Source organism: Ornithodoros turicata, chromosome 5 (assembly GCF_037126465.1).
Source record: "Ornithodoros turicata isolate Travis chromosome 5, ASM3712646v1, whole genome shotgun sequence".
NCBI lineage: Eukaryota > Metazoa > Arthropoda > Arachnida > Ixodida > Argasidae > Ornithodoros > Ornithodoros turicata.
Window position 1 is genome coordinate 73,995,464 of NC_088205.1, and position 27,984 is coordinate 74,023,447.

At 46.2% G+C, this 27,984-nt stretch overlaps 2 protein-coding genes across 5 annotated transcripts in view; both read left to right on the forward strand.

Moving 5' to 3' along the window:
* The window catches only part of LOC135394774 (uncharacterized), a 50,218-nt gene extending 46,612 nt beyond the window's left edge, over positions 1-3,606 (forward strand). For 2 of the 3 annotated variants that reach the window (XM_064625745.1, XM_064625744.1), the window contains exon 7: positions 1,784-3,606. In XM_064625745.1, the coding sequence (XP_064481815.1) occupies positions 1,784-1,974 (191 nt within the window). In that variant the 3' untranslated portion in view covers positions 1,975-3,606. The other variant, XM_064625746.1, reaches the window with a different exon arrangement.
* Positions 3,607-14,174: 10,568 nt separating this feature from the next.
* LOC135394778 (uncharacterized) lies at positions 14,175-26,398 on the forward strand. Of its 2 annotated transcripts, XM_064625753.1 has the most exons (6): positions 14,175-14,425; positions 18,701-18,758; positions 20,899-21,015; positions 23,289-23,345; positions 23,437-23,619; positions 26,180-26,398. In XM_064625753.1, exons 1-6 carry the CDS (start codon positions 14,384-14,386, stop codon positions 26,359-26,361), a joined length of 639 nt encoding a protein of 212 aa, XP_064481823.1. In that variant the 5' UTR covers positions 14,175-14,383; the 3' UTR covers positions 26,362-26,398. The 2 variants fall into 2 exon arrangements, 1 of the variants encoding a protein (XP_064481823.1); XR_010422964.1 differs by lacking the exon at positions 18,701-18,758 and having other exon boundaries at positions 14,179-14,425.
* Positions 26,399-27,984: the final 1,586 nt, after the last annotated feature.

The window sequence follows — 27,984 nt, forward strand, 5'->3', positions numbered from 1 at the left end:
TGCCTCGTACAGCTTGGGGCAAAAGTTTACGGAGGCACTGGCACATTTCCTGATTGCAACGGCCCCCTCAGTAGCTATCACGAAGAGTCTGCAAGCTACTATGAACTATCGTATCACGTGCGGTCCTACCTGGTGCGTAGTGTTCTGCTCGGGCGCGTGTGGCATCTCAGTCATGTTTCCATCGCCCCACACGCTGCTGTGACGCGCATCCATTCATGCCTCTCGTCGTTCTTCTGGAAGAAGCGAAGGGGACCAGTCTCGCGAACCATGCTTTCTTTCCCGCAGTCTGCCGGCGGAGTCAACCTTCCCGATGTTGGGTTGATGAACCGGGGCATTGCGCTCAGCACCACACTGCGAATTCTCAATGCGGCGGACTCTCCAAGTAAAGTCTTGCTCGGCCTCTGGTGGGACACACTCCAACATGGCCATCGTGCAGCTCCTCACCGATTTCACGCGGCGGTTCGGGCTTACTATCAGAAGGTCTCGTCTCTGCTCCCCGCTGCTTCCAGTTTGCAATCCACTTCGCCTTCAACGATGACCAAACTAGTTTTGCTGGACTCTGCCGCAACCACTGAGAGCCTTAGAAGACGGGTGGACTATGCTTCAGGCATCTCTTGGACATCGTTCGTCGGCCCGTGGCTTCCTGGTCAACTGCGCGACATCATTTGGTCCTTTGCCTGGCGGATACTTCCCACACGCGACCGGCTGCATGCGTGGGACATCACATCAACTGAGGCCTGCCCGTACTGCGGCAGGGCAGAAACAAACTACCACGTGCTATACGAGTGCCGCATTTCCCGCATCTTCTGGTACTTGATTAGACATTGCACGCATGTCCTTTGTCCCGTGCAGTGTGATCAAAGGCGCCCAAACAGGCTAAGTGTGCTATTCACTGCGTGTGGCGCTGCGGTGTTGTGGAAGGCCCGTTGCAAGGCTGTCGCTCAACGGCGGCGGAACATCCCCGTTTTCCTGCTGGTCCGTCAACTGCGTATTCTCGTGACCAATAGCTTGCAACAAGAACTCTTTGCACTCGGCGGCGACGAGTTTCTGCAGCGGTGGCGGTTCCACCCTTCGCTTTTGGAGCAACGGGGCTCCGTATCTGTCCGAGGTGTCCCTCCGTGAACAGTACCCCTCCCATCACTCATCTCTCTCATCACTCGTCTCATGTTCCATCGAATGTAAATAGTGCATATCCCTTTTGTATCATGAAGCGTAGCAATGTGTATATCGCCCCTCATAGCCTCATGGCTCATACATTGTAAATATTGTTTTGAGGCGCTGTCCATGTACTGACCGTTCCACGTCGTATTAAATTTTCCTACAACAGATCACGAAGAGATTGACTAAGAAATATGCGAGCGGCTATTTTTGTTCAACTCTCAGCATGTGTGTCCGCTGCACAATTGCTGTTTGGGTGTTGCTCCAATGGAGAAATGCGACATCCCAGTGTTCCGTAAACGTTTGTCCCGCGTGCTGCACTGAGTAACTTAGCTTAAATGTTGCGCTTGAGGGAGGCGGTGTGTGTCTGTTCTGTAAGCCTGGTGTGCTGAAGGTAAGGAGGTGGTGGTGAAAGGCTTCGTTCATATGACGCAACTATATACGACCAATGACTGCTCATGGTCAAATTCTCTGTCTGGTGTTACTAAAATGCCACACTTGGGTTGACATTTGCCTAATTTTTCTGTTAGGTGCATTCAAATGTCACATGCTTGCGACCTCTTTTGGTTGTGTTCGGGTTTAGTAATGTCAACCCAGATTAACGTTACGATGAAAACTCTTTCAGGTGCCTTTATGGCGTTTAACAACGATCCTATGCGAGTGAACACAACGAACACCGACAGCCATAACTTCTGCAGCCCTATACCGTACTATTCAGCGCCTGTCTGTACTGTCATTTCGGTCATCTTGGCAGTCTTCTTTTGTTATGGGGCGTGCTGTGGCAAACACGAAGAAAGCATGCCAACTGCACAGTAATAAAGACGGGCGATTCGAAGGCAGTGGCAGAAACAAACTAACCTATAGGTGTTTAAAAATACTCGGTATTTAAAATACCAAGGTTATACATTTGTAATCGACAAAATTTGAAAATTGTCAGATGGTGTATTTTAGAAAGCCTGACGGTCACAAAATATGTGTACATTCGCAGTATCACCTCCACGTAATATAAGTATATGGAATTCCTAAAAAGGACTGCGACAGTCGTATCTTCTCCTCTGTCATCAATTATCAACGCGTTGTTTAGTGAAGGGATGTTCCCAGACGACTTGAAGGTTTCCAAAATTGTTCCCGTTTATAAAAATCAAAATTTAAAAAAATTATCGACTATACTCCCGGAAAACTACAGAGCTATTGCAATTCTTCCTACAGTTAGTAAGGAGCTTGAACGAATATTATTAATCAGATTAGAGGATTTTTTTTTTTTAGAAACACAGTCTTTTATTTGGTTATCAGTTCGGATTCCGGGAAAATAGGTCAACAGAGCTACCAGTACTCTCAATTTGTGAGCTACCTGCTTCTTAAACGTAATATTGAAACAAAACTGTTAACTATGGGGTTATTTGCGGATTTGCGGAAGGTCTTTAATGTTTTAAACACACTCAATATCATGTACGAAACTTGAACGATACGGTATTAGAGGTAAAAACCCTCAACCTGCTCACTAATTATTTACAAAATCTAAAACAGTTTGTGCAAGTTGCTGGGACCTCCTCTTATCTAGGTAATGTTTCCACAGGCGTTCTGCAAGGATCAATTCTTGGGGCTTTCTTATTTTTAGTTTATATAAACGACTTGGTAGCGTTTCTTGATGTGCCGACAATTTTATATGCTGATGACACTTCATTATTTCTTCAAAGCTGTAATATTGTGGATTTGAATGAAAGGGCGAACAATGAATTAAAAAAGCTGAGTGCTTGGCTTAATAAATTGGTAGTGAGCTCATCTAAGTCATCGTATGTTATATTTTAGACCACCACAGGTTCCCACAAGTACATATACTAAGGATGTGCTTCTTGGTTCTGACGTCATTAACAGACGTTCATCGGTTAAAATATTAGGAATTCTACTCGATGAGCACTTGCAGTGGCATGAACATATTTCTTATATCTGTAAAGAAAAAATCTATTCTGGCACTATGCAATAGCCAAGTCGAAATTTCTTTTCCCCTTGCATACTCCTAGAACAATCTGCATGTCTTTCATCCAAAGCCATATTTCTTACGGCACAGAAAGTTTCGCCTTAACATACCAATCCACAATAAAACCGTTGCCTGTTGCGTAGAGGAGAGCACTACGTACGTACCATGTTATCACTGCGGAACCGCGAGAGCGTTACATTTGCAATTACGCTTATGAGTATTCTATACAGTCCTATTTCAGTGCAGGCTATGTACAGTTGCATATAAGTTGACACATAAACTATGTATCGTGCCATTCATAACCTTGATCAGAGGTGCCATGTAAATTCATGTAAAGGACCATGTAATTCATTGTGCGCTATGTTAACCGACGGTGATTTGGCCCTTGTTCGATAGCTATCGCGAAAGCGGGGGTTCTCTTTTGCATTTCGCCTTTGGGTGTGTGTGTGTGGGGGGGGGGGGGGGGGGGTCTGTTTATGAGAGTAGCCAAATTTGTCATCTGACGAATTCAACCTCTCCCTAGTATTTTTATTATCAACATCTTGCCATCAACCTCAACCATCACCCATCAACCTTGACTAAACGTGACGTTACAGCTTCAATACGAAATTATGGGCCATACACACTTTGTCTACCAAAAATACGTACAAACTATGGGTATTTTTCATTTCGATACTTTGCAGTTAAACTATGAAATTCATTGCATGAGTCTATTCAGGACTCGAAATCACTATTTATATTTATAAACCTATAGTAAGAAATTATTTCAAATCGCCAAGTTGATCAGATGTAAAATTCATACGAAATTATTGTTGTTGTTATTATTATTACAGCATATCTGGCTCCTGTTGTAAAAAATTGAGGTATGTGCAATATGTGTAAATATGTTGAACGATAGCATAATGTGTGTGTACCTGCCTCATATGTATTTTTCTTTTTGTCATATCGTTATGACTAGATCAGTGACACGCCGCTGGCGTTTGCTTCCTTTCATGTTTGTTACCATTTTCATATTTTATTACTCAACCTGCGAAGTTGGCAATATGTCACGTAAAATAATGTAAAAATAAACAATTTCCTTCCTTCCTTCCTTCCACGTTTTCCTACATGTTCTTTGTCGTCGCATCAAATGTTAACGTTGTCACTGCAGTACATTTTTGTAAAATGTCTCTCATACGTCTAAGTACGTTATTTGTAAATGCATAACAGCAAGAATAGGTGCAAGAAAACTAACCGTGACAGTGTAAATATTTAAATTTGTCCAACTGTATAGTAATACTGTACTGTATGAATGTAGAACTGATGTCCAAATATGTTAATAGATTTGATCAGAGTTAGGAAAGAAAAATATGAAGATGGAGAAAACCACTGAGCCAGCTACTCCGAAACACCTAAAATTAAATTTATGACAGTAATTTTACCTTGTAATGGGTATTTGTATTGCAACGAGCGCAATGGGACAAGCGCAGAAGCAGCTCTGTCGTCTCGGAGCCGGACGCGTACTGTGCAGCTGACAGGAGATCGTCGTTCCGTACTTCGAACGCCTCGTGACTCATCTGGCTCTCGCCAATAGACCGCTGACATTCGTCCCCCTGCCATGTTGAGCAGGGGCAATTCAGCGCTCACTTTCCGCAAGCCTCGACATACCTCTCGTCAAGGTGCCGCATTAATTCATCGAGTGCGCCTCGATGTGGCTTTTACGGCTGAGGGCGTTGCCGCTTGAAGCAAGTTGACTCTCTCTAATGCAGTCACTGCGGTGCTGTAGAAGATCTAGAGCATATTCTTCTCCATTGCCCACACTACCAACTTTCTCGAACCGTACTCTCCGGATCCCTTAACGAGCTGCGCTCTCGCCCCCTCTCTCTCACAAAATTGCTTGATCCCTGGCCACATCCAGCCCACCAACGGTCTGCCATCAAAGCTCTCTTCTCCTTTCTGGATACCACAGGACTTCGATCCTTATTGTGAAGGGCCTCATTATTTCATTCCTCGCATCACCATCAGCAATAGGGTAGAATAACGCCCCTGGCGATGAAATTCCCCATTCATCATCCCCTAAGAAAGGTGTTGTTGTTGTCCGGACAAGCGCAATGCTTGCCCACATCACGCTTCAAAAATAGTACCGCCCTCGCCCTAAAAACGAAGGGCATGTACTCGCTGCTTCATCTCCCTCCCTGACGAACATTAAAGAAGATCGGATATGTAGGTAGACACCAACAGCTTATTTGAACCTACTGGGGGTGGGGAGATTTATTAGCAGAAAAAGAAGAAGGAAAGATAAAAGGGAAAGGTCAGCCATGCAGCACGAGGAATTGCTATTCCTACATGATGAAGGTCATCATATATCCCTGCAGTGGATTCCAGGTCACTGCGGTCAAAGAGGTAATGAGGAGGCTGACAGAGTAGCAACGGCTGCCCACGGGTCCCCGACAGCCGTGCCCATTGTGCTGTCGAGAGGTGACACAAGGACCCTAGTAACTGCATGGTTTCTACCCTTGGCTCTGCAGCAATGGCGCTGGGACATCACGGCTCAATCTCTCATGTATTTGGTAGACCCAAATTTGTCGTTTTCTTTCCCTGCCCGTCTACTAAGCCATTTTACCTCCCACCTGCGTAGACTCTGGCTCAATGTGGCTTTCACCCCGCAATTCAAGTGCATGATCAGATGCTGTGACACGGGCCTCTGTTCTACCTGCGGTGTCGTGACGACCGCCCAGCACATTTTTATGGAATGTTCACTCTACTGCCCGCAAAGGTGGATGTTGCGTGATGAGTTTGCCCGTATCAGCAAGAGGCCGCTCACCTTAGCTGCAGTCATTGGCCCCTATATGAAGATCCTGTGCTCCATCGTCGGGTTTTTCACTTTTTCATGTACTTCCTGTCGTTCACTGGATTGCTCCAGACGCTTTAGTTCTTTCTTGTGTTTTCATCCTTCATTCATCATCTTCACATAATGTTCCACGTGTAATGAGGTAGGGTACCGCACCACCGCGGTGAAACACCCCATCTCACCGTGAAGTGGATCAACACCTCCCTCGTTTCACAGTGCACTATGTAGTATCAAAGGACCGTGATAGTATGGTAGTATCCTCCTTATCTCCGTTGACGCTCTCACCACTGGCAATCTCCACCTCTGTGCCGGTTCAAGAAAAAGAAGAAAAAAAAGGAAGTCCCCGTTTCTGTTTTGAGGCATGCGACACCAAAATTGATGAACGCGGGATACACAACCCACACTGAGGTCTTCACCGATGGGTCCTCCACTCAAGTAGGTTCGTCTTCCACTTTCGTTGTACCAGAGTCCCTGTCATGCGGGTATAAGCTTTTGCACCGAGCGTCGTCCACCAGTATGCGGAGCTCTATACGCTATACCTTTTTCCTGAAATAGCTATTGGAGTGTAACTCTCCACCCCGCTCCTGGGTGATCTATACAGATTCAAAAGAAGCCCTGCAGTGTGTCGCCAGCAGGGGCATTCGAGGCTCCTCGGCATCAACTTGTATACTGCAACTTTACAAGCAACCACATGAACAAGGACACCAACTGGTTTTACAGTGGACCCCGGGCCACATTGGTATATGTGGTAATGAAGGCGCAGACTTAATGTCTGCAGAAGCCCACCGCCGTCGACATATACGATCTCCATCATGATGTCAAAAGGGGATAGGTCTTAACTGTTGGCGCTTGAATCAGCAGAGGCCGCCCATTAATGGCGTCAAGACATCGCGGAAGGATCCCTCCTCCACTGAGTAGATCCGACACTGTCCTTCATAGCGGCGTTTACCCTTCGTCGGAGCCTTACGCCTATCGTTCATCGACTTCGATTAAACGTCGCATTCACACCATACTTCCGCCGCAAGCTGGGTTACAGTAAGACAATGCTCTGTCCTTGCTGTAATACTCCAGGTACCGTCTAGCACATTCTCGTCGACTATCGCCAGTATTCCACTGAGTGACGTGTCCTCCAGCGCCAACTTCAAGCCACTGGAGCACCCTCACTTGCCCTTCCTCAACTGCTTGGGCCTTTGGCTAACTCAGCGCATTAGCTACGAGCACTTCAAGCCCTCGTCCCCTTTTTAGCACCAACAGCACTGAACTCTGAACTTTTTTTCTGAAAATGTTTTATTCACAACGATTACTTAGGTGTCACAGATGAAAATCAACCGTCCCTTATTTACACGAGGGTGGCATGCCCTATGCCTTCAAAATGACCTTTCTCTTTGTATTTATTTCTTTTTGCGATGCACGTTCGCAAGCACTGGGGTTCTGCTATTCTTGCTAGAAAGCAACTGTCTTTCGAGATACTGCCTCACCTCGCTTCCAACATTGTCGATCAACATCATCACGGAGCACCACTGCCTGGACTGCATGATGTCCCTGCATCGGGCCTTCCAAAGAGCTTGTTCTGCAATTGCTGTAAACAGAACCCGAAACATCTGTTGTACTGTTGTTGTATTGTTGACTCTATGAGATGAGCCACTGTTGTACATCATCTATGTATTGGGATCATCGCGGAAGATCAGGAAAAGATCTTCCCGGAACAGCACCGCAAGCGCGGTACTGCCCCGACGACCTTGTTATCGGCCGCGCGTTCAAAGGCACGGCCCACCCAGGGGCGGACCGCGTTATCAAGGGGCCCTTCTCCAAAAATGAAGGACCGGCTCCCTTTCGCCTCCCTCCACCGCGAAAGATCCTGGCCCAAAGGCGAAAGATCAATACGCGGATTTGAAGGGAGACCAGAGCGCGGAAGACCAGCCATGCTCTCCCTCAAGCAATGGGATAGGGTGCCGTCTCTGCGACCAAAACATCCCACTATATAATCAGCATACCATTCGGACGGTGAGTTTCCTGCTGTTACGGTGAAAACTTGCCTGTTACCGTTGTTCTTTGCACCCGAACAGGTGGACCTGTACAACTTCCTGAGGCCAATAAAGTATTGTGTGGTGTCCACTACACATAAGCATGTGTCTCTCCCGCTGCTTTCGCGAGATATCTTAACCAATAGGAGAACGTGTCTTGCTTGGAGAGGAGTCTCAAGGGACGAATCTTAATTTAATTTCTGAAAATTCTACGCAAAATAGAAACTGGCCGGTTCGAACCCCCCTTCATGAGGATATACACATACAGGGTGACTCGAAAGGTTGATCCCAGGCGTTACTTACGATAATTTTATGAAAGGATATCTTGAGCGTCAGTTGGCAGCAATTTGGTCTGTGGATTGACTTAATTTGACCTTCTGGGGGTTATAAAATAATGGTGGGAAGTATTTAACATATATCACACGGAACGGCTGGTCACATATATTTGATCTGATGACGTCGCAGTTCTTTTCGCTTCCTTCCTTTCTCGGCAACACAAAAATTACATTGAGGGCAGTATGACGTGTACTGATTTGCACTTCCCGTAAAGATCACATGTTACACACGTAGATTTTATATGGGATGGCACCACGGACAGCGGTGTTTTCTTTTTCTGTCTTTTTTTAAAGAAATTGACTGAATATTACGCGTAAGCCTGAATATGAGGGTCGTACGTAATAGAAAAGTAACACGCACGGAACCAGACAGGGTCGATATCATTATGGGGGCGCCAGTGAACTGGTAGTATAGAGCAGTGTAAATCATTCTGATTAGTGGTCACAATTTCTACTCTATGACGTTGTTCGTTTTCTAACTGCTTTACGTTTCAGGTCAATGGAATGACGATGCATGTAAATATGTATCACTCACAAATGCCTAAAATGACAAAGGCAAGGGGTGCGCTTTTCCATTGTTTTAAGCATACGCCTATAAAAAACAATGCCCGCTATACCGAAAACATTGCATCGTAGCACCCTTCCCATATTAATAAAGAATACAACCCAAAACAATAGATACTCATATCTTGTTTCATTTTCGCCTAATCTGGATTTTAAGCAACAGTAACAAGCTAAAATATCGTCGTGCTTTTGTCTTCATAGCACCATCGTTGCCTGCACTAAAGTGTCGTCCGGCGACCGCAGCGCCAACTGTACTCTTCTGGTGTAGAGCGGCCTAACTAGGCGGTCGTGTTCGGCGTGTTCCCTGCCCCATCGCTGTACCGGGGACGTCATCTCTTTTGTGGAAATCCTTGCGCCACGATTCGTCAGAGCCGCAGTGTAGGTGATATTACGTGCCTGTGTACTGAAAAACCTCAGACTACGCGACCACAAATGGCGCTGCAGAATATGGTTCGAAGTGCCCCCAAACGTCATGAAACAGGCCCATTTGCCTTTTGCGTGACCTGTAGGTGGCGCACCTAAACTCCAACATGGCGGACCTATCCAGGTTGTCGCCTGGTTTCAATTTTGAGGTTTCTGAACTGCAATGCTGATTTTCCGTGCGTTGAAGCCGAACGAGTATGCTGCTCATATACTTCTGGCAGGCGTAACCGAGTTGTCCAAAGAGAAGGCTACAGTTGTCGCGTATTATTTGTTCCGGCGGTCAACCACACTTCGTGAAGGTGAATTTCACGTTTACCAGCTGCGAGGTCCAAATGGAAAGCAGCGAGAGTCCCGCGCTGCAGGAATGTCAGAGACAAGCAACGACGGTTGTGCTGCTGGTGTCTTACAGGTAAGATCTATGTGTGTAGCGCGTGCACGAATGTAGAAGTACAGGGTAATGTTTCGACACTCGTGGTGGTGGTGGTTGGTAAAATAATAAGGGGAGGTTGAATTCGCGCAAGCGAATTCTGCTACCCCAAAAAAAGGAAAGACGGTACACCCCAAAGCAGAAAAGAAAAAAGAAAGGAAACGGTACGATTGCACCACAGAATGTGCGAGCGCACCGCAAAAGTTCACCGGGGTGAGCGTCTCGACCGCGACAACGCAGGACCGAGCGCGCCGTTCACATCAAGGATCATAGTAATGTCCACGCTCCGTCTAGTATAGAGTTTCTAGTCCAGATTTCACAATGAAATTGACAAGAGCATTGAAGGCCGCGTCCCTGTGGTTAGCGTCCCATACGCCTAAGACTTTCTCTGTGCTGAAGTCCCCGCTGTCGAGATGGCCAAGGGTCTGCCTCAAGATGCCTCTTTGTGCAGCATGTTTTGGACAATGCATGATGATATGTTCAGTGTTTTCCACTGTCCCGCACAGTAGACAGTTGGGCGAGTCCACCTTGCCCACTTTATGAAGAAACTGGCGACCATAGGGCACATTCAGGCGTAGACGATGCAGGAGAGGTTCTATGTGTCTGGGCGTTTTTGAAGGTATGGTAAAATTCAGCTCCGGGTCTAGCGTGCGCAGCAGTGACGGACCACTGTCGGCTTGGTGCCATTTTGTCCTGCGGATGTCATCGGTCATAGATTTTAGGAGAGATTTGATGTCCTGCTTTGAAAACGTGACAAGATATTCTGTCGATGACAGGTGTACGATGTTCGCCATTTCGTCCGCCTTCTCGTTACCACTTATGCCAATATGGCCAGGTATCCACTGAGGAATGACGTCGTGACCGATGTCTGTGCACTTGCGATACCCTAACAGGAGGTCTCGTACTGTTGACGCCGTACGGCCTTTTTCCAAGAACGATGAGATAGCTTCAAGGCCGGCTTTAGAGTCGCAGTACACTATCCATTGCGCAGGCTCGTGTTTCGACACTCGTGTTTCACGGCTTCCCATATCATTTGACGCGCTAACAACAACAACTTTATTTTCGGTCTTGGAGAGTGGGGAGTTTCATCGCAACAGGCGATACTCTACCCCAGTGCTTGGTGGAATGGGGGGAATAAAATAACGAGCCCCTTTACAATAACGATCGAAGTCCGATGGTGTCCAGAAATGTCAGACACCATCTTTGACATCATTTGACGCGCTGATTCAAATGCACGCTGTTACAAAACTGACTTGGTATACGTTTTCGCGCTGTCTCTTGCAGTTTCTTACACATAATGGCAGTCTGAAACAAACTGGTTCTGTATTGCCTAGACAAGGTTTTCCTTTGCTTCCTGACGTGCGCTGCACAGATCTTCCGTGTGCTTGATAGAGAGAAAGAAAATCATCAGATTTGTAGGCAGTACCGCTCGAAGAGTTGTGCCACATACACACACACAAACATCGCTGATGTGACACGTTTGCCGAATTTGAGTTGCTCAATCCATCTATTCCGAACATGCGTCAAAGTGGGCGGTATTCCACGTGTGTGGAAAGAAGAAAACGCGGAAAGACACTGCTGTGCCTTCGGCGCGCAGAGTCGCATTGTAGCAGAAAACAGCAGCAGTCGTTTGGTTTGGTTTTCTGGTCGTCGTCAAGTACCGTTTCCTTCATCCATGATTTCAATAGCAAAATTTGGTGCAGCTCAGCGACCCACGCGAACCGCAGCAACTTCTCCGCAAGAGAACGCGTGGTCGGCCATGTGACCCTGGATCGGCTAGTTCCGAGTTTCACCGCTGCGCGGCGTCGATTTGGCGAACAACGCGAATATATAGAAAAACGGGGAACGTATAGGACCCGATAAGCAGAAGAAAGTAACAACAGCGACACCGGTGTCTTTGTACAGGAGCAGCGGGATCTTATTACGGAGGTGGCCTTCTCAGGGGAGGCGTGGGATCGCATCTTCATTTTCCATTCCGTCAATTAATGAAACTTAAGGGCAAGCAATCACCGTACATGCAACACTTAGAAAGAAAGGCGATGTTTACCTACTTTAGAGATACCTGTGTCGCTTCTTCCAGTAGCATTAGCTAGTCCACACAGAGAGGAAAGAACAGTTGGACGACAGCTCAAGTACGATAGCGTTAGGCAGAACCAAAGTAAGTTGGCGTCGGAGGAGAAAACAATGCCTCATGATGGCAATACGACGATCGGAGCCACTGTGTGAAACACTAGCACTGTTTCCGAGATCATCCGTTCGGTACCCAACTATCAAGACGTACCGAAGCTTGAAGTACATGGTGGTGGCTGACAGGTGCTTCGTCTTGCGGAGCTGTCAAGGAAGAAAGCAACCTTGTTCTGCTCGTTCACCTCTATGCCCAGTATGCTCTCACATTTTCAGTATCACTATGCTACTTGAGTAGAAAACATGGCTAACACACTAAACAGGCGTAAGAAACATCTCGATGAAAAAAAGAAAGAAAACTCGGCGATCAACAACTTCGCACGGACCGCTTGTCTTCAACTCCTGTTAAATCAGGAAGCTCGTTCGTTCCACTGAGTGACTGAGGGAAACCTTCCAAGTTTGAGGCTGCTGGAAAACAGCTTGAATCTCCGTTGCAGAGGTCCGCGAGGTTTTGGATGTATAGAATTGGCTTGGTCACCTAATTTTTCCGTTAATTAATAACTAAGTTACACAGCTAAATAAGCGCAGTTAACTTACCCTTACGTTTGACAGCAACGACAGAACGGTACAGTTATGTAGCGTTTGGCATATATGAAATTTCTTTCGTGTTGCGTACCACAAACGACCTCAACCTCAAAGACGCAATCCTACCTCAAAAAAGAAAACGAAGAAAACTTGCCGACGAAGCCCGCCAGGTGCGTTCTGGGCCGACTTCAGGGAGAACTGTGCCGACATTCATCTGGCAAGTCTGCCGGAATATCCTGGGGAGTTGAAGGGACCTCGATACCACATCCCCACCGACACATCGAAAATATTCAGTTCTCACCGAAATTGTCGCGAAAGTGGACTGAAAGTCTTCCCGAAGCCAACCGTGCCATAATTAGGAAGAAAAAGTAGAACGCTGAAAAAAAAAAAGAAAGAAAAGTTATAAACAAGAGAAAAGGAAATAACAAAAGATAAATAAATAAATGAAAACAAGAAAAATTGAAAAAGACACTCGGCTCACAGGGAGCCCATGAGGCCTGTGTCACGTAGAAAGCGGAGCACCGCTTTTTCCTGCTGGTTAGCCTCCTGCGAATATCTGTGCATCTTCATGCAGAAGATGTTATGGCCCGGTTTTGACCAACGTTTGTTAACTTTGAACCAAGATCAAAGGTTGCTAAAACGTTAAGTTATCACTTAATTTTCTTTTTACGAACGTTAGTTGGTAACGTAATAAATCTTTCAGTGACACTAACTCTTTTTCGTGAATCAGGGATAACCGTTAAATTCAAGTTTAGGGGCCCTTGATCTGGGTTCAAATGCTAATGGGCTTTGGTGAAACCGGGCCCCTATTTTTTCATTTATTCATTTATTATTTCCATCTATAACACTGGCGGTAACCCCGGACAAAAAGCTGCCAATCCGCAGCTTGAAAACATCCGAGGACCGTAATTTACATGGCAATGACGAGCAGTCACTAGACACGCAAAACAGGAAATGGTTATATATATATATACTAACAAGTGACAGGAAACACAGACAGTTGCAAAAAACAAAAACGTCGGGAAAGATTAGGCTGATACAAAGTGCTGAAGAACATAAAACTACACTCTTAGAAATGAACTTCACCGCATAGCACGCTCCAAGCGAACCATCATCTCGAATGATATCGTTATCTGCCCTGATTTGTTGAAAACGGGAGGCGTACGCCTTTTTTGTGACACTTATGCAGTTATTGTCACAAAAAAGGCGTACACCTCCCGTTTTCAACAAATCAGGGAAGATAACGATATCATTCGAGATTATGGTTGGCTTGGAGCGTGCTATGCGGTGAAGTTCATTTTTCAGAGTGTACGATAGGTATGTACACTACACACTATCAAACGAAAAGATACTAATAACAGTTCCAAAGAGAGAAACTTTCTTTTTGGGGGGGCAGCAGACAACAACAACAACAACAGAGAAACGAAGGGAAACTTGCGCAGTAGCAGAGCACGCAAGAAACACAAAACTGCGGAACCCCCCTATCAAATGAAAAGATACTAAGAAAACCTCGAACTACTAAGATTCGCTTTTGTCGCATTCGTGTGAACGCAGCTGATGAAACGGCACAACAAAGGGAGTATTCAAATACAACGATTGGCTTATCGTATTTGCGGTACCGTTACCTTGAATACCTTCTGATCTACTACAAGTTCGTTTTATTTGCGAAGCGCGACTGCCATGAGATCACCGTATGCGGTTATCTCATGATAACCCTCTTCAGTCAAGCACATCTCGCATTTCGTAAAGGTCATATTCCCTGCGGACAACTGCATGGCTTTTTTCCAACGCTGATGCCGCTCATCGAGATATCTAACTCCATACCCCACGTAGTCGAAAGTTGTTCCGCTTCCTGTGAGCACATTACGTTCCGGTAGACATTTTCCTGGCCGACGGTTTAGCGCTGCCAAGAAGTGCCGACTCAACATTCTGAAAATGGCGCGCGCCAACACAGTCTCCGTGATAAACGGGCGAGTGGTGAGTGAGTTCCGCATGCTCTGTTTGCGTGCACTGTATCGGTTCCTTACCAAAACAGTGGGAAACAGTCAGGTTTTTTGTCATGCGGCTGTTATTGAAGAGTCCACGCGAATGACTGGGATGCATAACCCAACTCTTGCAGAGCGTAGTTCGCAGACTGGGCTCGTCCCGTCTGCTACCTTGTATGTTGTCGTCCCTTCTTTTGCACCTTTTTTTTGCACCTTTTTTACCAAACCGTACCAAAGTAAGTTGGCGTCAGAGGAGAAAACAATGCCTCATGATGGCAATACGACGATCGGAGCCACTGTGTGAAACACTAACACTGTTTCCGAGATCATCCGTTCAGTACCCAACTATCAAGACGTACCGAAGCTTGAAGTACATGGTGGTGGCTGACAGGTGCTTCGTCTCGCGGAGCTGTCAAGGAAGAAAGCAACCTTGTTCTGCTCGTTCACCTCTATGCAGTATGCTCTCACATTTTCAGTATCACAATGCTACTTGAGTAGAAAATATGGCTAACACACTAAACAGGCGTAAGAAACATCTCGATGAAAAAAAGAAAGAAAACTCGGCGCTCAACAACTTCGCACGGACCGCTTGTTTTCAACTCCTGTTAAATCAGGAAGCTCGTTCGCACCTTTAGAACTCTAGTCTAGAGCACTGCATGGGCCTTAATTTATCGACCCGTTCCCGTCCCCACGGAGACTTACCCGACCCGGGTCGGCTGCCGAATGCCCGGCCGAGGCCCGGCTCGCAGCTGCATAGGCGGACTGTAATGCGATCCCTCCAACAGGTTCTATGCATACTGTACGTAGGTAACAACGTAAACCACGCATACTTGGAGCGCGCAAGTGCATGCCTTTGACGCGGCTTGTGCTTGTATAGGTAGCAAACGTGGGCTTCGAGTCTAGCGCGCCTGTCTACGGTGCACGCCGCAACGAGAGCGAGGCCTTCAACATGGCAAAGTTGAGAATAGCTCGTCGCCTATATATTGTAGCGTTTTAGCAGAAAGTCAGAGGGAGGATCCAGGTCGCTTTGTTTTCATAACGAATAATGTTTTTAAATAATGCGAAATAATGGCTCACAAAGTTTGGCCCGACGGAGACTAGAGAACTGCCAGACTGAACCCGAGCCCGGACCGAGCCCTCAGACAAACGATGAGGCCCGATGATTGAGGCCTGATTTCGGCCCGTGGGCCTAGTCGAGCTCGGTTTTCGGGTCACCCGGACCTTTTGCAGTGCTCTACGTAATCTTCACCCTAAAATAAAAACATTTTCAGCATAAATACTGATTGTGAGGTATCAAAAATGAAAAGAAAACCACGGTAGAAATCACTGTCCAGATTATCATTGAAATACGATTGCATTTGTAAGCTTATCGCAGGCATTCTCCACAGCAGAGCCTGTGGAGAGGAGACCGAAGTGGCTGACGCACTTGGCAACCACTAGCAAGTGCTATATGTCCCCTAACGAAACCCCTGCACAATCTATAACGTTTTCTGTTTGGGAACGATATAGCCTTAAAGTACGGCGGACCCAGTGACGACACTACAGCGAGTCCCTCAACGTCCATACGCCGACCACTAGGGTCTGGGACACCTTAAAAGCTATCAGGGAGCTTCCCGAACCCGTACACCCGCTCGTCACGCTATCGGTCGCCTCTCAACGTGACCCCAAGGTCACAGCTGAAGCCTTTGCCAGCGAATAGACCTCTACCCGAGAAACGTCATCATGACGTTGGTAGACAGACTGAAACCGAAACAAATCGAAAGGGGAGGGCTGCATGGGTTCCACGAATGGACACATGTTCGTTGCATCATATTGAGAAAAAAAAAGTACGACCGAAGCGCGCGAAAGGGCTTACGTCCCTTCGGTCCCTTCAGGGACCATCGTAAGCCCCTCAAGACCGCGGCTTTCGGGCGCGATCGTGTTCGCTCCTATAGGTTCGAGTGTAGTGCAACTCTACCAAACTGGTGGCGCTGTCGATCACTATGACGTCATTTGTTTACAAACAGGGAGAGGTATATTCGTGCAGGTGCTATAGTTCCAGTGACCGTCGTCCGACACCGCGCCAGTGTTTCGCCAATAATTATCTACTGGACAACGACATCACTATGTCAGAACTGAAACACGTCATTCGTAGCCTCAAACGACAGAGCGCGGCTGGCCCACATGGAATCCCCAATCAGGCACTCAAGAATCTGGGTGAAGAGCAGCTGGAGGCTCTCCTTCATCTATACAATTCAATCTGGGCCTCTGGCGCATTACCACCTAACTGGAAGAATGCTATAGGATGATACCTGTCCCGAAGAAGTGAAGACCTCCCGCGGAGTCGTCCTCCCATACCACCCTATTGCTTTAGCTTCATGTGTCGGCAAGTTATTGGAACGGATAATCAACAAGAGGCCGATGCTGGGTCCTGGAGCGCGACAAGCTTTTCCAAAGGATAGGATCGTTTCTGACATCATTGCTGAAGTGGCTATATCGCTCAAAGAGTCAACGGAGTAGAAGACAAATGCATTTTCCATCGCATCGTTCCTATAGACATGAAGCAGGTCTATGACTCTATATACCTCACGCGGCATATTCGGCTGCGATACAAGGTGCTTGTACCACGGGCCGCCTGCTTAGGTACCTCTGGCGCTTCCTTATCTCCCCGTATGTTTGATGTGTTTTTCAATTGCTGCATCAGCTCCAAGAAAAAGTTAGAATGCGGGGCCCACAGGGCAGTGTTCTGCCGCCCACGCTATTCAATATGATCATGGCCTGAGTCCACCGAAGGGTTCGCTCATCTCCATATACCCTTTAACTTACCATTTACGCAGGAAATATCTGCCTCCGCGTTGTGGGAAACAACAGGGAGAAGCTTTGCGACACTGCCGAAATTGCACTGAACGGCCTCAGTGCGACACTTCTTAAAAGAGGGCTGTTAGTATCGCCTTAAAGTCTCAATTCCCCGCCGAAAATATGTGGGCAAGGGTTTCGCTAATTCTCTCCGTCAACAACACCCCCATTCCATGACATGAGGCTCGCCGTTATCTTGGCGTCACCATTGACAGTGCTTTGCGCTGGTCAACGCTATAGTGAACCAAGCGGTTTGTAATGGCAAGAAGACTCTTATTTACCTCTCCGTATTATTTTTATTCCGTCCAGCTCCAACTCTTATTTACTCCAAAGGATCAGTGGCAAGTCTTTGGGTTGCAGTTCACGTTCGCTGCTCACGCTGCACACAGTGTTCTCACTGTCTCGTATATCCTGTACCTGTCGCCGCACGTAGACCTAGGACCTAGAGTGGCAGGCTCTTGAGCGACTCCATCGGGCAGGAATAAGAACGACACTTTGGATACCTAGCTTCTCTGGAATGACCCATATTTACCTGGAAGCCGAGGAAAAGCCCGTTAGTATCCATTTCGAGCTTAGGGGGCTCCAGCACTAAGACAACTTGGCCATGTCAGAAAGCAAGCACCCCCCTTTTCTCTGCCCTCGTAAGAAGGTTACGCAGGTATACCTCGGCCGCTCGACCAGCGCATACGTTACTAACTCCCTGGTCCACAGTGAGAGCTCGCCTCAACATCCTGTTGGACCACCTTTGGCGCCATGGCGGGAGTTTGTACCTGCTACAACCCTCTACGTTCCAGGCATTTATAAAAAGATGGAGTGCATGTAGCCCCCTGGTCGCGATACTGGCGACTTAGAGCAGGATACGCGATGACTACCACTGACATACTCAAATATTAGATGACTCTATTGACGACCGTACCAAAAGTGCTAATTGTGCGTTCTACGTCCCATCAGTCAACGTGACCTGGCAAGGGAGAACATCGCGTTACCAGAATGTCTCTGATGTGTAATGCACTGGGGGGCATGAAAAGGAAAACAGCATGTATCACGTACGCCTGGCTCCCCGGATTTTGTCAATAGTCGACACGTCAGTACATAACGGGCCTAAGGCCGATAGCATATCTTACTGAGCCAATGAACGTTGATTACGCTCTGCTTTGCCATATCGCTAGCAGGTTGTTCTTTACAATTCAGACACCGACAGCTCTTCGTGGTCCTGCGATCGCAAAGCATGTAACCCCTGACACATGAAAATTCTACTGTTGTGCTACGATGAAGGGAATGACTCATGCGCCTCAGGGGAACACACAGAGGGGCTTTCTTTTCTCTCTCTCTCTCTCTCTTTTGTTCCTATTATATTACGGGTTCTGTTATTCTAGTTACACTGTCCTCGTAAGCATAACATGTAAGCACATGGTGCTCTTTTCCTTTGCAGGTGCAGCAGATACAGGTGCAGACAGCACAACTGGCATCAGTAACTGCCGTTTCAAATGGTACTGCAAAATGTCCAGGGTTCCGCATTTTCGGTTTTAATCGAAAAACACCGAAAAACGTACGCCGGGTAAATTTTCCTTCATTCGGTTTTAATCGAATACAGAGGGACATTCCAGGAATCATGACAGAAACAAATTGCTGCACATGCCTACCAAGTTGTTGATGCAAATCAGAAAACTATATCCATAATTACGATGCTCGTTAAAAACGTCCGTTTCCGTTTTCGTTAGCCGTAAAACGCCACCGCAGCTAACAACGCCATGTTGAATCGAATGAGCGTGGTGGGGAAATTACATTGTGATGTCTATTCGCCGATAATTATCGGGTAAATGGTAAACCATGTACACGCCAGGAAAAACATAGAAAAACGCCGATTTCGTGAAAATCAATAAACACCGAAACACATACTCCGAATCTGCCCAAAAACAAAAAGCAAAAACGCGGAACCCTAAAAATGTCGTACAAATAGAACAACTGTAGGCACACTCTTAAAAATGAACTTCACCTCATAGCACGCTCTTAGCCAACCATAATCTCGAATGATATCGTTATCTGACCTGATTTGTTGAAAACGGGAGGCGTACGCCTTTTTTGTGACAATTATGAATAGCATAAGTGTCACAAAAAGGCGTACGCCTCCCGTTTTCAACAAATCAGGGCAGATAACGATATCATTTGAGATGATGGTTGGCTAGGAGCGTGCTATGAGGTGAAGTTCATTTTTAAGAATGCAGGCATCGAAAAAAACGTACATTTAGAAATCAGTCTCGTTTGTGTCGCGGTTGCACCGACATGAACCGAAATTAGACTAATCGGTGCGTGACGTCATTACAGATAAGATTTTAGCAACCATCATGCGGTCCCTGGAGGGGAAGGTAGCAACTAAGTGGCCCATTACTCGTATTAAAGCTTATTCAGGTGAAATGACTAAAATTATTTTTAACATAACTTAAAGCGTATTAAAAGCATTATAGTCGGTGGGACTGTTCATCTGTACAGTCCCACCGACATACAATTTGCGAAGCAAGCCCTTTATCTACGAGGTAACAGTAATTGAAACTGAAATGCTGCTACCTTTTTTGAAATCCACGCAATGGTCATAGAGGCCAGTCGAAAACGCAAAAGCGCCAACGAGGGGTATCTAACTGTCTGTATACCAACCACGACCTACTAGATTATAACGGCCATGACATAATCGGCAACCCCTATGAGTATGATGAGCTAGCTCACTATATTATTCAAGCTCACCATAGTATGGGCAGAAGTGAGTGCGGATAAACAAATTTGGACTCGCACCCGCACAGTACCCGCGCGTGTGTGACGCGCATCCGCACCCGCAGTGCTGTCTGTATACCCGCATCGGGACCCGCAAGGGGAAGTGTTCGTCGTCCACTTTACTGCTGTTTCTATTTTAAAACAATGGAAATTCTGAGTGCTGGCTACGTGTCTCGGACGGCTTCAATCGTATGCCAATAAAACTGGAATTCAACAGAGAGCCATATATATCTGCATTAATAATCGAACTCGCCCGCCAGCACTTGCCTGCTGCAGTCTGGCACATGGATTTACACGGCAAACGACATACAGCACTGCTGAGCTCGCTTGTGACAGAGAGGGATCACTTAGTTGGCCATGGAGTGACGGTATAATGCGGGTACACCGCATTTTACCCGCTACCCGCAGCGATCCCGAATTCCTACCCGCAACTCGTGACGATGTGCGGGTAACTGCGGGTACCCGCGCTACTCATCTGCCCCCGAGATCATGATTGGACAATTGAAATTTGAATTTTGAACGCGCAGAAGCGGACGTATACGAATACCGTAGCAGACGACAGAGACAGCTCTTATGAAAACGCGTAGAATGGTGATGATAATCAACTTTAGAAAGAAGCCTCTCCCGTGGGACATTCACTGCTTGTACAAAAATACTAAGGTAAGCTGAAGTACAAAGTATTGCAGAAATTGAGGAAGCAATAACAGGGCCGATGAGTAGCGCCACCGCTAGCTTCCAAATGCGGCGCTGGGAAGGGGTCCATATGACATGGTCGTTATAATCTATAGTAGGTCCTGGTACCAACGAACTGCAGTGGTTAATTACGCGTATACTGTACTCATTCTGATGGACATTATTTCTCAGGGCGGCAAGTGACACACGCAGTCACCACGGTCGTGCGAGTGACTTTACTTAGGCGGATCGTGGATGTTGAGCGGCTGGAAGACCCACAAAGCCGCTGTGCTACGTGCTGTACGACCGGTAAGTATATCTACATACTTCATAGCACAGAGCTGCACCTTTGAGGATCTCAAGTGGTTGTTCTACCGAGTTAGGTCATTGGAGACTGTTTCCGGATGTGACGAAACCTACAATGATCGGCATATTTCGTCTCCGACCAGTCAGCTGCGAAAGAGCTACCAAAGAAATTCAATTATACACTGTTAAAACAGAAATTCACCACACAGCACGCTCATAGCCAACCATCATTCCGAATGATAACATTCTGTGTATTGATTTGTTGAAAATGGGACTTTGAGGCTCATATCTGGGACACATTGTCTTGTCCCACATAGGCGCCTCCCGCTTCCGGTCAAGAGATCCATCGAGTCAAGGGATCCAACGAATCAGGAGATCCAACCGGTCACGTGACAGGCGAGTCAAAAGATCCAAAGCGTCAGGAGTTCCAACCCAGTCAAGAGATCCATCGAGTCAGGAGATCCATTGAATCGGGAGATCCAACCGGTCACGTGACAGGCGAGTCAAGATCCAACCAGTCAAAGCGTCATACTGGTCAGGATTCCCGACAGAAAAGAAAGTCGATCACTAACCATGTTCATTGCAGAACGATTGCGCTGTACGTAGTATTAAGTTAGGAAGTAATATGCCCGGTAATAGTGAAGACTTTTCGCTGTTTTCTCTCTTCTTACCACACACGCACACGCACAAAAAAAAAGTAAGCGAGAAAATCCTGAGGTCTGAATCCTGAGGTTGTGCTGTTATGGCGGCGAGTCCCCCTTTTGCCTTTGCACGTTTATGTCCATTGCCCCTAGCGCAGTAACAGGCTATGCCAGAACGGATGCTTGTTACCAAGAATATTCAGCTCAACTGACAAAGAATCGCCGGCCGCAAGGCTTAAAACTTATCCTTGTCGCGTTCTTTTCATTGGTCCCACCCTTATCACGTTATTATATTATTTTACTGACCGTGCGCGAAAATACTGTCTGACTGTGCTTTCCAATCAACATTGACCTGTTCCGTTCATTGACCTCAAGCCCAAGATACAGGGTATACTTAGGGATCTTCGTTTTCGGGTTTTCTGGTTTTTTCAAATTCCGGGGAGTAAAAATCGGGTGCTATTTACACACGAGAATTCGGGGAGAATGAGAAATCGGGCGCCACGATCTCTGTCTGATATGTCATCGGGGAATTTTCGGTTGAAACGAGAGGCATATATGAAACGAGCCGCTGCTGTGACAATGCACTCTTAGGAATGAACTTCACCGCATAGCACGCAACTAGCCAACCATCACCTCGAATGATATCGTTATCTGCCCTGATTTGCTGAAAACGGGAGGTGTACGCCTTTTCTGTGACAATTATGCATAAGTGTCACAGAAAAGGCGTACGCCTCCCGTTTCCAACAAATCAGGGCAGATAACGATATCATTCGAGGTGATGGTTGGCTAGTTGCGTGCTATGCGGTGAAGTTCATTTTTAAGAGTGTGGGACAAGAAACCTAGAATCTTTATATTTCCGCTCGCTATATATTCCATTATGTGCGGCATAATGGCACAAAATTGCCTCTGCTTCCCATATTCAACAAATCAGGGGCGAGAAACGTTGTCATTCGGGATTAATGTTGGCTAGGAGCGTGCACTCTTAGAAATGAACTTCACCGCATAGCACGCTAGTAGCCAACCATAATCTCGAATGATATCGGTATCTGCCCTGATTTGTTGAAAACGGGAGGCGTACGCCTTTTTTGTGACACTTATGCCGTTCATAATTGTCACAGAAAAGGCGTACGCCTCCCGTTTTCAACAAATCAGGGCAGATAACGATATCATTCGAGATGATGGTTGGCTAGGGGCGTGCTATGCGGTGAAGTTCATTTTTAAGAGTGTGCTGTGTGGTGAAGTTCGTTTTTAACGGTGTACACCGTTAAAAACGAACTTCACCACATAGCACGCTCCTAGCCAACCATCACCCCGAATGACAACGTTCTCGCCCCTGATTTGTTGAAAACGGGAGGAGGAGCCTATTTTGTGCCATTATGCACGGCACAAAATAGGCTCCTCCTCCCGTTTTCAACAAATCAGGGGCGAGAACGTTGTCATTCGGGGTGATGGTTGGCTAGGAGCGTGCTATGTGGTGAAGTTCGTTTTTAACGGTGTACCTTATGTGTGGATGTCAACGTAACGACACCTCTCATCCCGCGTGGATATGGGCTATATGTTCTGCACCCTATATTGCTGCCTTTGGGACGAGTGTACAGATATCTCTCAAGAAATTATCCGGAACCTACTTTACAGTTCTCCTGCTGGTCGCACTGGTGCTACTGGGCGTCCCAATATATATGATCCTTATTGGTGAGACGAAGTTACTCTTGTCTTTCTTACGGGCTTGCTACAAGGTGGAAGAAAACTCAACGCATGTACTCGACGGCTTCTCCACTTTCAGGATTAATTTACGTCAACACGTGTTACGGCTTTCAAACCGCTCCCTTTTATCTGATTCTCTTCGGCATCATCAACCTGCTGCTATCTCTAAGTCCAAGCTGTTGCTGCCCAGTATCGTGGCCCCGTTGCAAGAGGTATTGCACCGCCGTCGTCGCTTTCGTACTTGCGCTGCTAAATATTGTAGGTGAGTTTTTGGCAAGTTTGTTTCAGTAGATGGGAGGAGCTTCACGAAGACGAGAAAGAAGGCGACAAGGCAGTCAGTTCAGGAACAAAGACGCGACTAACTTTATTTACACAGAAAGTGGGAAAAGGTGGAAAAGCGTGCGGGGAGAGAAGACATTGCCTCTGGGTCGGCTTAGGTTTTCGCCGGGGACGGGTTCCTAGAAGGGAAGTTTTTTGGCCATCCGCACTTGTTCTACCCATATTTCTATCCTTCCGTGGCAGCAAGGCAGTCTGCACAAGCGGGCAGCGCCTCAGGTTTAGTGCATAAGCGGGACAATCTGAACTAAGGGGGAATATGTTTATTAAGAAAGAAAAAGCGAAAGAAAGGGACAATCTGAAGAGCATGCTAACGAATACTTGGTGTCTGTACGTGCACTGTTAAAACAAAAACTTCACCACATAGCACGCTCATAGCCAACCATCATTCCGAATGATATCATTCTGTGTATTGATTTGTTGAAAATGGGAGGAGGCGCCTGTCTGGGACATCTTGTCCCAGATAGGCGCCTCCCCCCTGTTTTGAACAAATCAGGACACAGAATGATATTATTCGGAATGATGGTTGATTAGGAGCGTGCTATGTGGTGAAGTTCTGTATTAACAGTGTAGAAGCCACTATGCAGAGGACCATAGGGGGGGAGGGGTATATACACTCTATAAACAAAACTTCACCGCATAGCACGCTGTGCGCTAATCATTGTCAAGAATGATAGGGTTATTGCTTCTGATTCGAAGAGAGACGGGGGCGTACGCCTTTTTGTGGCAATTTTCATATATTCAAATTGCCACAAAAAGGCGTACGCCCACCTCTCCCTTCGAATCAGAAGCGATAACCCTATCATTCATAGTAATGGTTGGCTCACAACGTGCTATGCGGTGAAGTTCTGCTTTTAGAGTGTATTTAAACAAATAAAAAAGGGAGGAAATGTCAGCCAAACGGAATGTCGGCTTGCTATTCTGGAAAAAAAGCAAAAATAGATCAAGTAAAAAGAAATAAAAATATAATAAATAAAACGAAAACGATTAGGAAATGAATGACAAAATAACAAAAGGTGTAAGAAGGACGAGATAGATTAAAGACAAAGTGATTTAAAAGCTAGATTAGGGTAATGGGTATGAGGGTGAAATGTGGGGGTGGGGCACTGAAGAATGAGATGCCACGACTTGGGTTCACAGGCTGTTCATGAGACATGTGTCCTTCGGGGACGTCAAAACTGCTTTGGTGGGGATAGACCACAAACCCGGAGACGTGAAACCCGGAGACGTGATGAATAATTAAGGGACACTGGCTTAACGTAACAAACTAACAGCTTTACTATGATGTTTCGACGTCCATACAGGCATCATCATCAGACAAAACAATCAATCAGCAAACTGCAAGGGGCTCGACATTAAAGGTTCAAAATTCCTTTGTAGCACTGAGGGAAAGGCCCCTTGTGGCTGTTACATGCGTTACCTTCTGTAGGAATGTGCAATGATTCAATTAACTTCCTTACCCCCATCTATGTTCACGTGCTAAGGTGGTTGAACGTTGAACCATGAAGGAATGTGTCGTTTTAATGCGTTAGCATTAGGAGCGTCAAAGTGGAAAAAGTTGCGTGAGAGTGCGCGTGTGTCTGTGCGTGAGTGCGATGGTGAAGCCTCACCGAGGCCGAATTATAACAGGACATGTAAAGAGGATATAAGAGAGTAAATATAAATGGAGGTAAATGATTTGAAATTGTAGTCGAAGGTAATTAAGAGTCAGACTAGAGTAATTGAAGGTCATTGGAAGTAATTAAAGGCTTTTAAAGCAAGAAAGTTGAGCTTAAAGGTAGTGAACGTAAGATGGAGAAAGATTAAATGAAATTAAAGATCACCGAACGTAACCACAGGTTACGGGAGGTAATTCAATGTAATTAAAGAAAATTAACGTCACTTAAAAGGAAATTGAGTGTAATAAAGCAAGTAAATGTAATTAAAGGGAATTAAATGAAATTCAAGATTACCTCAGGTAATACGCGGGTACCTTCGGTAATTAAAGGGTAATTGAAGGTAATTGAGGCTAATTAAAGATTAATTGAATAGACTTACGCATAGGAATTGAAAGTGTCAAAACGGAAGTCAAGTACAGGCCGGAGGTGGACAAACGCAAGTCGCCTGTTGGAGGGGAAAATTTGCGTATTCTGACCAGACATTAACCAGTGAAAGTAACCTGTTACTTTTGTGAGTATTTAGTAGTTTAGTCAGTTACTATTTTGCCTGGTACTGATTAACTTAGCTTAAATCTTTCTGGGGGGAGGGCTCTGTACTGCGAGCCTGGTGTGAAGGAAAGGCTTCGGACACACGACCCAACTCCGACCAATGACTGCTCATGGCCAACTCCGCCGTCTGGTGTTACCAAAGTGTCATACTTGGGTTGACATTTGCCTAATTTTCCTGCTTTTATACGCATTCAAATGTCACATGCTTACGACGTCTTTTGGTTGTGTTCGCTCAAGTTACGCCACCCCAGATTAACGTTGTGATGAAAACTTTTGCAGGTGCCCTTATGGTATTTCTAAACAACAATCCTATGCGAGTGGACACAAAGGACAGCCAAAGCCCGCACTACTGCAACCCAGTACCGTACTATTCAGCGCCTGTCTTCGCTGTCATTTCGGTCATCATGACTATCTTCTTTTGTTATTGTGCCTGCTGTGGCAAGCAGGAAGAGAACACGTAAACTGCACTGTAATAAAAAAAAGAAATCCAAATTCAAATCCAAAGGCAATGGTAGAAAGAAACGAACCTCTAGATGTATCAATATATACTCAGCATTTAAAGTACCAAGGCTATATACATTTGTAATCGACAAATTTTGAAAATTGTCCTACGTATCTCAGAATGCCTGGGGATCACAAAATCTTTGGACAGTCACACAATCACTTTCACGTTTTTTCTCTCTCATGTTCTTTCTCATCATATCAACAACAACAACAACAACTTTATTGCGAGATGATGAATGGGGAGTTTCATCGCCAGGGGGCGATACTCTACCCCGCATTGCTGGTGGTGATGCGGGGAATGAAATAATGAGCCTGAATAATGAATGAAATAATGAATGAAATAATGAATGAAATGAACAATAAGGGTCGAAGTCCTATGGTATCCAGAAAGGTGAAGAGAGCTTTGAGGGCAGAGCATTGGTGGGCTGGATGTGGTCATGGACCAAGCAATTTTGAGAGAGAGAGACAGACAGAGAGGGCGAGGGTTAATTTTTTATATTTTTTTATTCCGTGTTAGCGCCGCGAAGCAACTGTGGCTATGATCAGCGTACAGAAGTAGACAGATGGAGAGAGGACAGCAGGACGGTGTAGGGGACAGGGGGTTGGTATTCGTCCTGGGCCGACTTCAGGAGGAACTGTGCCGCGACATTCGTCTGGAAAGTCTTCGGAAAACCTAAGGAAAACCTCAGACAGCGCAGCCGGTGACAGGATTCGAACCCGTGACACCACCCAATCTCGGCGTGGAAAGTGATCATCCTAACCACTATGGCACGGGAGCTGGTAGGGAGAGGGCGAGAGTCCAGCTCGTGAAGGGATCCGATCATATCACGCACCGATCGATATGATCATATCGCTATAATACGATAATATGATCATATCATATAATATTGTATATGCCAGTAGATTAGATTACAGTTAGGACACAAAAAGATGGATATGGTGTCCTCCTATACGCAAAACACAGAAGCCGGCTACTCCGAACCACTTAAACATAGCAATTATATGACAATAATGTAATCCGAGGTTAGCACTCCTGAGGCGAAGCCCGACCTTTACGTCGCCAGAGAAAACACAGCAGAGTATAAAAGCTCATTCACACATGCTCTTCAAAAAGCGGCGCCGCCTCAGCGTTCGCGCGTTTTCATCATCTCATCATCAGATTGAACTTTCTGTATTAAGTGTACTGGGGTAGCCAGTTTGACTTCGTCGAAACTTACATCCCCATTTTTTTCTTTACTCACATCACATCACATCACATCGCGGAGCAGCCGAGAGGGGTCTATCACACATAGCCGAGCCGACAGCCTGCAAATGCGTTTCGTTGTTGCTGTTGCTGCGTCAAGATCATACCGACATTTCCAGCTCTCTTCCTCCAAGTTTACATTGTGAAGCATGTTATTTATTTTACTGAATTGTGAAGCATTTCTGCTGGAATCATCAATCGATGGAAAGAGAGACGTAACACGATATAGCACAAATGCTGGAAAGGAACGGCAGAAGAAACGAGACACATGTTTACCTGTCTACGACCAACGCTCGGTCACACGCAAGACGTATTAATTTTCGTCGATTCCGTGGTT

What these genes read in the sequence shown, in the direction of transcription:
- LOC135394778 (XM_064625753.1), top strand. Translation starts at nt 14,384, where the DNA reads ATGGCGCGCGCCAACACAGTCTCCGTGATAAACGGGCGAGTG. An exon ending in CCGTGATAAACGGGCGAGTG is followed by an intron (nt 14,426 to 18,700) that starts GTGAGTGAGTTC and finishes TTTCCTTTGCAG; the next exon opens with GTGCAGCAGATACAGGTGCA. An exon ending in AGTAACTGCCGTTTCAAATG is followed by an intron (nt 18,759 to 20,898) that starts GTACTGCAAAAT and finishes ATTATTTCTCAG; the next exon opens with GGCGGCAAGTGACACACGCA.